Genomic DNA, 14,005 nt, shown 5'->3' with positions numbered 1-14,005 from the left:
GGGATTTTTGGGGCTTTTTGGGGTTTTTTATTTTTGGTTTTTTGGGAGATTTTTGGGGCTTTTTTTGAAGATTTTGGGGGATTTTTTTTGCCTTTTTTGGGGGATTTTTTGGGCTTTTTTGGGGATTTTTTTTTGCTTTTTTGGGGGATTTTTTGAGCTTTTTTTGGGATTTTTTTGGGGTTTTTTTGGGAATTTTTTTGGGATTTTTTGGGAATTTTTTGGGGGATTTTTTAGGCTTTTTTTGAAGATTTTTTGGGGATTTTTTTTTTTTTTTTGCTTTTTTGGGGACCTTTTTGAGGATTTTTTGAGGATTTTTTGAGGATTTTTTGGGATATTTTTTTTCCAGGTGTTTTTTTCCATCTTTAATTTAAATAAAAACTTTCAATAAATTTCAATAAAGATTCAGATTTAAATCAATTTAAATGAGTTTCTTTTTCCTTTTCTTCCCTCCTAAAATATCCCTTTTTCCCCTAAAAATTCCCAAATTTTTCCCTAAAAATTCCCATTTTTTTCCACCCAAAAATTCCCTCTTTTCCCCATCAAAATTCCCAATTTTCCCTCAAAAAAATTCCATTCCCCCCCCAAATTTCCCTTTTTTCCCCCCCAAAAAATTCCCATTTTTCCTCCCAAATTTCCCATTTTTCTCCCCCAAAAATTTCCATTTTTTCTTCCCAAAATTCCCAAATTTCCCCCCCAATTTTCCCTCTTTTTCCCCTCAGAAAATTCCCATTTTTTCCTCCCAAAATTCTCCTATTTTTTCCCCCAAAAAATCCCAATTTTTCCTCCAAAAAATCCCATTTTTTCCTTTCCAAAATCCCATTTTTCCCCAAAAAATCCCATTTTTTTCCCCAAAAAATCCCTATTTTCCCCCCCAAAAAAATCCCATTTTTCCCCCAAAAATCCCATTTTTTCCCCAAAAAAACCCCCATTTTTCCCCCCCAAAAAATCTCATTTTTTCCCCAAAAAATCCCATTTTCCCCCCAAAAAAATCCCATTTTTTCCCCCCAAAATCCCCATTTTTTCCCCCAAAAAAATCCCAATTTTTTCCCTCAATTTCCCCATTTCCCCCCCCAAAAAATCCTAATTTTTTCCCAAAAAACTCCCAATTTTTCCCCCAAAAAAAATCCCATTTATTCCCCCAAAAAATCCCAATTTTCCCCAAAAAATCCCATTTTTTCCCGCCCATCCCGATTTATTTTTATATTTTTTTTTCTCCTCCGGTTGTGACGCAAATTCCCGTCCGGTGACTCAGGAATTGGGAATTTCCCTCCGGATCCTTTTTGTAACTTGGAAAATTCCACTAAAAACGCCTCGAAACTGCCCCAAAAAAATCTAAAAAAATCCCTAAAAAAATTCTAAAAAATCCCCAAAAAATTCTAAAAAAATCTCTGAAAAATCCCCTTAAAAATCCTCAAAAAATCCCCAAAAAATCCCAAAAAATCCCCTAAAAATCCCCCAAAAAATCCCTTAAAAAATCCCCCAAAAATCCCCTTAAAAATCCCAAAAAAATTCACTAAAAATCCTCTAAAAATAATAAAAAAATTCCTTAAAAAATCCTTTTAAAATCCCCTAAAAATCCCAAAAAAATCCAAAAAAAAATCCCCAAAAAATCCCCAAAAATCCCCTTAAAAATCCAAAAAAAAAATCCCCTTAAAATTCCCTAAAAAATCCCCCAAAATCCCCTTTAAAATCCCCAAAAAAGCCCCTAAAAATCCCCTTAAAATCCCCTAAAAATCTCCCAAAAATCCCCCAAAATCCCCTTAAAATCCCCCTAAAAATCCCCTAAAAATCCACTAAAAATCCCAAAAAAACCCACTAAAAATCCTCTAAAAATAATAAAAAAATCCTAAAAAAATCCTTTAAAAATCCCCTAAAAATCCCCTAAAAAATCCTAAAAAAATTTCTAAAAATATTCTAAAAAACATCCTAAAAAATCCCTAAAAAACCTTTTAAAAAAATCCAAAAAATTCCCCCAGAAAATCCCAAAAAAATCCCCTAAAAAATCCTAAAAAAAATTTTAAAAAATCCTTTAAAAATCCCCAAAAATCCCCTCAAAACCCCCCTAAAAATCCACTAAAAATCCCCTAAAAATTCCTTTAAAAATCCCCCAAAAATCCCCTTAAAAATCCCATAAAAAATCCCAAAAAAATCCCCAAAAAATCCTCAAAAATCCCCTAAAAATCCCCCCCCAAAAGCCCTAAAAAAATCCCAAAAAAATCCAAAAAGAATCCTTTAAAAAATCCTTTAAAAATTCTAAAAAAATCCCCAAAAAATCCTAAAAAAAATCCCCAAAAAATCTTTAAAAAATCCTAAAAAAATCCTAAAAAAATCCCCAAATCCCCTATAGTCCCCTATCCCCTAAAAATCCCCTAAAGCCGCTTTAAATCTGCCCAAAATTCCCCCAAAAACCCCAAAAAAACCCCCCAAAAAACCCCCAAAATTCGCCCCCATAGATCCCATAGAGCGCCGAGGTGGGCGGGGCCTCTATCTAAACCACGCCCCTTTTCATCTTTCCACCAATCAAATCGTTCGATGGGCGTGGCTTCGAACCCCCATTTCATAACTAAGGGATTCTAAACCACGCCCCTTCTATGTTTCAACCAATCAAATCGCTTTGTGGGCGTGGCTTCGACTTCCTGTATTGCTTAATGTCCTATTGACTTCTAAGCCTCGCCCCCTTTCTGTTTCAACCAATCAAATCGCTTTGTGGGCGTGGCTTCACACTTCCTGCATTACTTAATATCCCTGGGGCTTCTAAGCCACGCCCCCTTCTCGCTCTCCACCAATCAAATCGCTCCGTGGGCGTGGCTTCGCTTCCCCCCCTTTATAACCCCGAGGCCGCCGGTTCGAATCCCGTCATTTCCCCTGACGCGTCACTAAAGGAATTTCAATTATTTTAATTAAAAAAAAAAAAAAATGTCGATGGTGGCGGCGGCCGCGGCAACTTCCAGATGTCCGGGAAGATTTTGGGGACATTTAAAACCTTTTTCAGAAGAATTATCGCCGTCAAAACCTCGATATTTCACCTTTGAGCCGCTGCCGGCGCCTCAAGGCCTCGCCAGGCCCCGCAGGAAATGTCGGCGAGTTCTTTATCCGCCTGTTGTGAGTAAATTTTTTGCTTTATTTTTACTTTTACAACTTTTAGAGTCATCTTAGAGCCTTAAAGAATCGATTAAACCCTTGATCTGGCAAAAAATTGCGATTTTTTACCTCAGATTTGTCGAAAATTCGCCGAAAATTCGCCTCAGACTCGCCCAGATCCCCCTAAAAATGTCCCCGATTTGACCAAAACCTCCAAAAATTCACCCAAAATTCACCCAAAACCTCCTTAAATTCACCCAAAACCTCCTTAAATTTGTCCTAAACTTCATAAAATTGTCCTAAATATCCCAAATTTGCCTTAAATTCCCCCAAAATCGCCTTAAAATCCCCCAAATTCGTCCTGAATTTCCTAAAATTGTCCTAAATTTGTACAAATTTATCTTAAACTTCACCAAATTAATCCCAAACTTCTTAAACTCGACTTAAATCTCCCAAAACTCGAATTAAATCCCCCAAATTCCCCAAAAAATCCCCAAAATTCACCTTAAAACCCCCAAAATTCCCGCCAAAAAATCCCCAAAATTCCCCCAAAATTCCCCAAAAACCCCCAAAATTCCCCAAAAAAATCCCCAAAATTAACCTTAAAAATCCCCAAAATTCCCCCCAAAAATCCCCAAAATTCCCCCAAAAAATCCCCAAAAATTCCCCAAAAAATCCCAAAAATTCCCCCAAAAAATCCCCAAAAATTCCCCAAAAAATCCCCAAAATTCTCCTTAAAACCCCCAAAATTCCCCCAAAAAAACTCAAAAAATTCCCTCAAAATTCTCCTTAAAACCCCCCAAAATTCCCCAAAAATTCCCCCAAAAAATCCCCAAAATTCACCTTAAAAACCCCAAAAATTCCCAAAAATTCCCCCAAAAATTCCCCCAAAAAATCCCCAAAATTCACCTTAAAAACCCCCAAAATTCCCCAAAAATTCCCCCAAAAATTCCCCCAAAAAATCCCCAAAATTCACCTTAAAACCCCCAAAAATCCCCTAAAAATTCCCCAAAATTCTCCAAAAAATCCCCCAAAATTCCCCAAAAAATCCCCAAAAATTCCCCAAAAAATCCCCAAAATTCCCAAAAAAATTCCCAAAAAATTCCCTCAAAATTCTCCTTAAAACCCAAAATTCCCAAAAAATTCCCCCAAAAAATCCCCAAAATTCACCTTAAAAACCCCCAAAATTCCCCCAAAAATTCCCCCAAAATTCCCCAAAAAAATCCCCAAAATTCACCTTAAAACCCCAAAAATTCCCAAAAAAATCCCCCCAAAAAAATCCCCAAAATTCACCAAAAAATCCCCAAAAAACCCCAAAATTCCCCCAAATCCTAAAAAAACTCCCCAAAAAAATCCCAAATTCTGGGAATTCCCCACATGGAATTTTTAATTAAAATAAACTTGAGTCATTTCCACCTTCTCAATTCTGACTCATTTTTTCCTTTTGGATCCTCCCAAAAAATTAATTTATTCCTTTCTGGGATTTATTAAATTAAAAAATAAAAATTTTATCACAAAATTCGATTTTTTTTTTGCCTTAAAATTGGATTTTTTTTACCCCGAAAATTAAAATTATTTACCCCAAAATAGGAATTAAATCCCCAAATTGATTTATTTTTTTCCCAAAAAAATCCAAATTTTTTCCCAAAAAATCCAAATTTTTCCCCAAAAAAATCCAAATTTTTTCCCAAAAAAATCCAAATTTTTCCCCCAAAAAATCCAAATTTTTCCCCCAAAAATCCAAATTTTTTCCCCCATAAAAATCCAAATTTTTCCCAAAAAAAACCAAATTTTTCCCCAAAAAATCCAAATTTTTCCCAAAAAATCCAAATTTTTTCCCCAAATTTTCCTCCCATTTAATCGAATTAATAAATTTAATTTTTCTTTCTCCAGGTTCGTCGTCCCCTCCCTTCGGCCGAACCCGACGTCGCCAAACGACTTTTGATCTTTCTCTTGCTTTTGGTTGGAACCCAAATCTACAACACGCCCTGTGACGTCACCGATGACGTCACCGATGACGTCACCGAGGTCACTTTGGGGTCACCAAGGTCAACTTTGGGGTCATCAAGGTCAAGTTTGGGGTCAAGGTCAACTTTGGGGTCAAAGACGCCCCAAATTTTGGAGTTTCTCCAAATTTCCGACGTTGGGAATTCGACGCGCCCTGTGACGTCACCGATGACGTCACCGAGGTCACTTTGGGGTCACCAAGGTCAACTTTGGGGTCAACCTTGGGGTCAAAGACGCCCCAAATTTGGGAGTTTCTCCAAATTTTCGACGCAAATTCGACGACGCCCGGCGGGAGTTAATTAATTAATGAGGGGGGTTAATTAGTGAGGACATTAATTAATGAGGATATTAATTAATTAATATCGAAGAGATCCGGAGTTGGAAGATGTTTTGATGGATCCCAGTTTGGAACTGGGAGAGCTGGGAAAGGGGCGTGGCCTCATTAATGAGGCTTTAATTAATTAATGAGGGTAATTAATGAGGGCACCTCTACCTCGGGTTCAGCTCCTGTGGTTGCTGAATTAATTATTATTAATTTATTTATTATTTATTAATAATTTGTTATTTACTTGATAGTTTTTATTGTTCTATTTATTTATTATTATTTATTTCTTATTATTATTTATTATTATTTATTAATATCTTGCTATTTGTTATTTATTTGTTAAATTTTGCTGTTATTTTTATTATTTATTTATTTATTTGCTAATAATTTGCTATTTGTTGTTATTTACTTGTTAATTTTATCGTTGTTTATTTATTAATTGTTGTTTACTTGTTATTTATTAATTTTTATTTATTAATAATTTGCCATTTGTTGTTATTTATTTGTTAATTTTTATTGTTCTCTTTATTTATTATTTATTTATTTTTTATTATTTGTTAAGAATTTGCTGTTCGTCGTTATTTATTCGTTAATTTTTATTGTGACTTTTTCTTTATTAATTATTATTTATTATTTATTGTTATTTATTAATAATTTGCAATTTGTTGTTATTTTACTTGTTAATTTTTATTGTAATTTTTATTTATTAATTGTCTATTAATTATTATTAATAATTTGCTATTTGTTGTTATTCACTTGTTAATTTTTGTTATTTTTATTTATTAGTTATTAATTATTTATTAATAATTTGCTATTTGTCATTATTCGCTTGATAATTTTTATCAGTTATTAAATTTTATTTATCAATTATTATTTATCTGTTGCTTATTAAATATTTATTAATTGTCTGTTAATTATTTGTTATTTTTTTATCATTTATTGATGATTTTTTGATGAATTATTGCTTATTTATTAATTATTTATTAATTAATTACCTCTGGATTAATTAATTGAACCTCAATTTTTGAAGGGGAATATTAAATGTGATCTTTTTCTTTATTTGGAATTAATTAAAATTAATTAATTGAATTAATTAACGAGTGTTGTGTCTTTAATGGAATAAAACGGGGGAAAATTGATGGAAAAAAACCAAATTTTTTTAAATTTTATCCCCAAAATTTATTTTTTAAATAATAAAAATTCCCTTTTTTTTTCATTTTATCCCCAAAATTTATTTTTTAAATAATAAAAATTCCCTTTTTTTTCATTTTTATCCCAAATTTTTACTGAAAAATAATAAAAAAATCTCAATTTTTTTTAAATTTTATCCCCAAATTTATTTTTTAAATAATAAAAAATCCCTTTTTTTAAAAAATTTTATCCCCAAAAATTATTTTTTAAATAATAAAAAATCCCTTTTTTAAAAAAATTTTATCCCCAAAAATTATTTTTTAAATAATAAAAAATCCCTTTTTTTTTAATTTTATCCCCAAAATTTACTTTTTAAATAATAAAAATTTCCTTTTTTTTCATTTTTATCCCAAATTTTTTATGAAAAATAATTTTTAAAAATCACAATTTTTCAACATTTTCAACCCAAATCAAATTTTTATTGATAAAAAACCACAAAAGTAACAAAAAAACCCCAAAAAATCCCATTTTTTCCTTAAAAAATAAAAATAAAAGTTAAAAAACCCCTCAAATTTTTCCCTTTTTTTTGGAGAAAAACCCAAAAAATTTAAAAAAATTCAATTTTTTCCTCCCAAATTCAACATTTGGTGAATTTTCGACCCAAATTTGGGGTTTTTTTCTCAAAAATTCTGATTTTTTTCCCCAAAATTCTCATTTTTTCCCTTAAATTTTCTTTTTTTACCCCAAAAATTTTTTTTTCCAATTTTTGATTTATTTCTCAAATTTTGATGTTTTTTCCCAAAATTCTGAATTTTTTCCTTAAATTTTCTGAATTTTTTTCCAAAATTTTCTTTTTTTACCCAAAATTTTCTTTTTTTTTCCAAAAATTTTCTTTGTCTTTTCCCAATTTTTGATTTTTTTTTCTCAAATTTTGAAGTTTTTTTTCCCAAATTTTGATTTTTTTCACCAATTTTTGGTGTTTTTTCCTCAAATTTTCAAATTTTTTTCCTCAAATTTTGAAGTTTTTTTCCCCAATTTTTTTTCCTTTTCACCAATTTTTTGGGTTTTTTTTCCTCAAATTTTCAAATTTTTTTCCCAAATTTTGGAGTTTTTTTTCCCCCAAAATTCAAAAAACGTCACCGGGAGAGCTGGGAATGCTGGGAAATGACCAAAACCATGGAATGATGGGAAATCTCCATCTCCCCATTTAATTAATGAATCAATTCACCTCTAATTAATTAAAAATCCTTAATTAAGCACCAAATTTAAATGGGAAACTCAACGTTGGGTCTTGGGATTGGCCAATCCCAGTTGGGCACTGGGAGAGCTGGGAATGCTGGGAAGGGAATGATGGGAAATCCTCCATTTCCCCATTTAATTAATGATCAAACCCATTTCTAATTAATTAGAGATCGTTAATTAAGCACCAAATTTGAATGGGAAACTCAACGTTGAGTCTTGGGCTCGACCAATCCCAGTTGGGCACTGGGAGAGCTGGGAATGCTGGGAAATGACCCAAACCAGGGAATGATGGGAAATCCTAATTTCCCCATTTAATTAATGAATGAATTCAATCCTGATTAATTAGAAATCATCAATTAGTGACCAAATTTAAAGGGGAACGAGTCGGGACCAAACCCAACGTTGAGTCTCGGGCTCGACCAATCCGGGAACACCAAACCACCTCCAGAACACGACGACGACGACGAAACCAACGACGCCGACAACGACGACAACGCCGACGGTTGAGTGGAAGATGACGATGTTGACGATGCCGACGAAGATCCCCCAGCCTTGCCGTGGGTTCTGCGGTGCCGGTTGAGGTGCGAACTCCGGCTGAAGCGTTTCCCGCACTCGCCGCACTCGTAGGGTTTCTCCCCGGTGTGAACGCGCCGGTGGATGGTGAGCTCGGAGCGTTGGATGAAACTCTTCCCGCACTCCGAACAACCGAAAGGTTTTTCCCCCAGATGGATCCGCCGGTGTTTGATGAGATTCGACGAGACGCTGAATCGCTTCCGGCACTCGCGGCACTCGTAGGGTTTTTCCCCGGTGTGAACGCGCCGGTGTTTGGTGAGGTCGGATTTTTGGATGAACCCTTTGCCGCAGTCGGGACATTTGTGGGGTTTTTCTCCCGAGTGGCTCCGTCGGTGTTTCACCAGGTTGGAGCGAACCTTGAAGGTTTTGGAGCATTCGGGGCATTCGAAGGGTTTGAGATTCGACTCGGATTTCGATTTTTTTGAGCCAAATTTGGATTTTTGAGGCTTGAGACTCCCCGGATTTGAGGTCGAATCCGGATTCCTACAATTGCACCCAAAATTCAACTTTTGACCCTTCAAATCTCCCAAATTCGACCCCAAATCCAAATTTTTTCCACAATTTGACCCCAAATCCGATTTTCGACCTGTAAAATTCCCACAATTGCACCCAAAATTTGACTCTTGATCCTCCAAATTTGATCCAAATTCTGATTTTTGAGGCCTGAAATTCCCCGGATTTGAGGTCGAATCCGAATTCCTGCAATTGCACCCAAAATTCGACTCTTGATCCTCCAAATTTGACCCAAATTCCGATTTTTGATCATTTAAATTCCCCAAATTTTCCGAATTTCTGCAATTGCACCCAAAATTCGACTCTTGATCCTCCAAATTTGACCCAAATTCCAATTTTTGATCCTTTAAATTCCCCAAATTTGATCCCGAACCCAAATTTCCCAAATTTTTCGACCCCAAACTCGACTCTTGACCCTTAAAATTCCCCAAATTTTCCCCAAAATTCTCCTCTTGATCCTCCAAATTTGGCCCCAAATCCGACCCCAAATCTGAATTTAATTCCAGACCCTTCAAATTCCCCAATTTTGACCCAAAATTCGATTTTTGAGCCTTAAAATTCCCCAAATTTTCCCCAAAATTCGCCTCTTGATCCTTTAAATTCCCCAAATTTAATCCCGAACCCGAATTCCCCAAATTTGACCCAAAATCTGATTTTCGAGCCTTAAAATTCCCACAATTGCGCCCAAAATTCTCCTCTTGATGCTCCAAATTGGATCCAAATTCCGATTTTTGATGCTCCAAATTGGATCCAAATTCCGGTTCTTGAGCCTTGAAATTCCCCGAATCTGACGCCGACTCCGAATTCCTGCAATTGAACCCAAAAGTCGATTTTTGATCCGTTAAATTCGACCAAAATCCCGATTTTTGATCCTTTAAATTCCCCGAATTTGATCCCAAAACCCAAATTTTTCCCAAATTCTCCCCAAAACCCAAATTTTTCCCACATTTTTCCCATTTTCCCTCAAAATTCCCCCAAAATTCGTCCCAAAAACCCAAATTTCCCCCAATTTTTTCCCATTTTTCCCCAAAATTCATCCCAAAATTCCAGTTTTTCCCCAAATTTTTCCCCAAATTTTTCCCACATTTTCCACAAAATTCTCCGCAAAACCCAAATTTCCCCCAAAATTTTCCCACATTTTTCCCCCAAAACCACAATTTCCCCCCTTTTTTCCCAAAATTCATCCCAAAAACCAAATTTTCCCCAAAATTTTCCCCAAAATTCCCCCCAAAATTCACATTTTTCCCGAATTTTTCCCCGAATTTTTCCCACATTTTTCCCCAAAACCCATTTTTTCCCCAAAATTCAAAATTTCCCCCATTTTTCCCCAAAATTCCCCCAAATTTTTCCCCAAAACCCAATTTTTTCCCCCATTTTGCCCCAAAGTTTCCCCCAAAATTCCAATTTTTCCCCATTTTTTCCCAATTTTTTCCCAAAACCCCAAATTTTTCCCGAATTTTTCACATTTTACCACAAAATTCCCCCCAAATCCAAATTTTCCCATTTTTCCCATTTTTCCCCAAAATTCCCCCCAAAATTCCTCCTAAAACCCAAATTTTTCCCCAAAATTCCCCTGAAAATTCCAATTTTTCCCCAAAATTTTCCCAAATTTTTCCCCAAAATTCACCCCAAAACCCAAATTTTTCCCCCTTTTTTCCCCAAAACCCAAATTTTTCACATTTTTCCCCAAAATTCCCCCCAAAATTCAAATTTTTCCCCAAAATTCCCCCAAAAATTCCAATTTTTCCCCAAATTTTTCCCCCATTTTTCCCCAAAATTCCCCCCAAACCCCAAATTTCCCCCAAATTTTTCCCGAAAACCCAAATTTTTCCCCCTTTTTTCTCCAAAACCCAAATTTTTCCCCCATTTCCCCCATTTTCCCCCAAAATTCCGCCAAAAATTCCAATTTTTCCCCAATTTTTCCCACATTTTTCACATTTTTCCCCAAAATTCACCCAAAAATTCCCTCCAAAATTCCAATTTTTCCCCAAATTTTTCCCCCAAACCCCAAATTTCCCCCCGATGTTTCCCCGGAACCTCCCGGTGGATTTTCCGGTGCCGCTCCAGGTGGGAACTTTGGGAAAACTTTTTGCCGCATTTTTGGCACCCGAAGGGTTTTTCCCCGCCGTGAATCCGGCGGTGCCGATCCAGGTGCGAATTCCAGGAAAAACATTTCCCGCATTCCTGGCACCGGAAAATTCTGGAAACTGGATTTTTTGGGATTTTTCGGGATTTTTCCGACGTTTTTCGGGAATTTTCCGACGATTTTTGGGAATTTTCCGCCGAATTTTGGGGTTTTTCCGCCGATTTTTGGGCGTTTTTTGGGCTTTTCCCAAATTTTGATGGTTTTGAATCATCAAACTCAACCCAAGTTTCGGTGCCAAAATTTTCGTCGCATTTTTCACATTTTTGGGATTTTTCCGACGATTTTCGGGATTTTTCTGACGATTTTTGGGATTTTTTTGGGATTTTTTGACAGTTTTTCCCACATTTTGAATCGACGAACTCGACGTGATTTTTGGTCTCGAAATTTTTGTCGCATTTTTTGCATTTTTGGGATTTTTCTGACGATTTTTGGGAATTTTCCGCCGATTTTTGGGATTTTTCTGACGTTTTTTGGGATTTTTCCGCCGATTTTTGGGCGTTTTTTGCCGTTTTTTCCCCCGTTTTTTGGTCAAACTCAACCCAAGTTTTGGCATCTTCCATTGAGGCCTCGACTTGAATTTCGGCGCCGAAATTTTTGTCACATTTGTCGCATTTTTGGGATTTTTCCGACGATTTTCGAGATTTTTCCGACGATTTTTGGGAATTTTCCGACGATATTTGGCCATTTTTTTGGATTTTTTCACCAAAATTTTGGTCAAACTCAATCCAAGTTTCGGCCTCAAAATTTTTGTCGCATTTTTCACATTTTTGGGATTTTTCCGACGATTTTCGGGATTTTTCCGACAAATTTTGGGAATTTTCCGACAATTTTTGGGATTTTTCCGACGATTTTTGGCCGTTTTTTGCCATTTTTTCCCTCAATTTTTGCTCAAACTCAACCCAATTTTGGGCCTCGAAATTTTTCCCACATTCTTCACATTTTTGGGATTTTTCCGACAAATTTTGGGATTTTTCCGCCAATTTTTGGGATTTTTCCGCCGTTTTTTGGCCGTTTTTTGCCATTTTTTCGCCGATTTCCCCAAATTTTGATGGTTTTGAATCATCAAACTCAACCCAAGTTTCAACATCAAAATTTTTGTCACATTTTTCACATTTTTGGGATTTTTCCGCTGATTTTTGGGCGTTTTTTGGGATTTTTTCCCCCATTTTTTGGGTCAAATCATCATCAAACTCAACCCAAGTTTTGGCATCTTCCATTGAGGCCTCGACTTGAATTTCGGTGCCGAAATTTTCGTCACATTTGTCGCATTTTTGGGATTTTTCTGACAATTTTTCCGCCGATTTTTGAGATTTTTCCGCCATTTTTTGGCCGTTTTTTGCCGTTTTTTCCCCGAATTTTTCCTCAAACTCAACCCAACTTTCGTCTTCTTCTTCCATCGTTGACCCGACGTGAATCCGGCGATGCCGATCCAGGTGGGAACTCCAAGAAAAATCTTTTCCACATTCTTGACATTTTTGGGATTTTTCCGCCGATTTTTGAGATTTTTCCGCCGATTTTTGGCCGTTTTTTGCCGTTTTTTCCCCGAATTTTTGCTCAAACTCAACCCAACTTTTGGAATCTTCCATCGTGGTTTCGACACCGAAATTTTCGTCGCATTTGTCGCATTTTTGGGATTTTTCCGCCGATTTTTGGGATTTTTCCGCCGTTTTTTGTCCGTTTTTCGCCGTTTTTTGTCCGTTTTTCGCCGTTTTTTCGCCGTTTTTCGCCGTTTTTTCTCCAAATTTTTTCTCAAACTCAACCCAACTTTCATCTCCATCTTCCACTGACCCAACATGAATCCGGCGATGCCGATCCAGGTGGGAACTCCAGGAAAACCTTTTCCCGCACTCCCGGCACTGGAAGGGTTTTTCCCCGGTGTGGATTCGCCGATGTCGCTCCAAATGCGAATTCCAATTAAAACTTTTCCCACAATCTCCGCATTTAAAAGCTTTTTTTAATTCCTCTCCTGATAAATCAAAATTTTTCCGTCGTTTGGGCGAAATCGGCGAGAAATTCGAGGGATTTTTGGGGTTTTTGGGGCGTTTTCGGCCTCGCGGCGACGCCAAAAATTCGCCGCAGCCGCAGAAAATTCGGGGGTTTTTCGGGGGGTTTTTTGGGGGGTTTTCGGGGGGTTTTGGGGTTTTTTGGGGGGTCCCCGGAGGAGTCGTCGGGATTTGGGGGTCGAGGTCCAAGTCGGGGTCGGAGGTCGAGGTGAGATCTGGGAGAAAAAAGGGGAAAAATTGGATTTTTTTGGGAATTTTTTTGAGTTTTTTTGGGGGTTTTTGGGGTTTTTTGGGGGGTTTGGGATTTTTTGGGGGGAATTTTGGGGTTTTTTAGGGGGATTTTTGGGGTTTTTTTGGGATTTTTTGGGGAATTTTAGGGATTTTTTGGGGATTTTAAAGGGATTTTTAAAGTGATTTTTTTTTTAGGGATTTGGGGACGATTTTTGGGAGATTTTTGGGGAACTTTTGGGAGGTTTTGGGGGGATTTTTGGGGGATTTTTGGGAGATTTTGGGGTTTCAGGAGATTTTGGGGTTTTTCGGGAGATTTTTGGGATTTTTTTTCGGAGATTTGGGGAGATTTTGGGAGGTTTTGGGGAGATTTTGAGGGTTCGGGAGATTTTTGGGGTTTGGAGGGAATTTTGGGGTTTTTTGGGAGATTTTTGGGATTTTTTTGGGGGGAGTTTTGGGGTTTTGGGGGAATTTAGAGGAATTTTTGGGGGGTTTTCGGGGGGTTTTGGGGTTTTTTGGGGGGTCCCCGGAGGAGTCGTCGGGGTTTGGGGGTCGAGGTCCAAGTCGGGGTCGGAGGTCGAGGTGAGATCTGGGAGAAAAAGGGGAAAAATTGAAATTTTTGGGAATTTTTTTGGGATTTTGGGATTTTTTGGTGAATTTAGGGGGTTTTGGGGGTTTTTTTTGGGAGATTTTAGGGGAATTTTGGGGATTTTTGGGGGATTTTGGGATTTTGAGGAGGATTTTTGGGAGATTTTT

At 36.7% G+C, this 14,005-nt stretch overlaps 1 protein-coding gene and 1 long non-coding RNA gene across 2 annotated transcripts; one reads left to right on the top strand and one right to left on the bottom strand.

The window, feature by feature from the left end:
- The first annotated feature begins 1,145 nt into the window (after positions 1-1,145).
- LOC310921625 lies at positions 1,146-6,724 on the top strand. The gene is made up of 3 exons (XR_014592178.1): positions 1,146-3,102; positions 4,975-5,120; positions 5,291-6,724. It is a non-coding gene; the product is annotated as an uncharacterized lncRNA (long non-coding RNA).
- Positions 6,725-7,976: 1,252 nt separating this feature from the next.
- Positions 7,977-12,415, bottom strand: LOC310921573 (uncharacterized protein; the record flags this gene model as incomplete). Its single annotated transcript, XM_083881736.1, has 2 exons — positions 7,977-9,362; positions 12,397-12,415. The coding sequence occupies 2 exons, from the start codon at positions 12,413-12,415 to the stop codon at positions 8,143-8,145; spliced, it is 1,239 nt and encodes a 412-aa protein (XP_083737862.1). The 3' UTR covers positions 7,977-8,142.
- Positions 12,416-14,005: the final 1,590 nt, after the last annotated feature.

The sequence above is a fragment of the Zosterops lateralis genome, assembly GCF_965231275.1.
Source record: "Zosterops lateralis genome assembly, chromosome: 35".
In the NCBI taxonomy this organism is placed as follows: domain Eukaryota; kingdom Metazoa; phylum Chordata; class Aves; order Passeriformes; family Zosteropidae; genus Zosterops; species Zosterops lateralis.
Note: the sequence above shows the minus strand (reverse complement) of the source record. Positions and strands in the feature narration are given on the sequence as shown.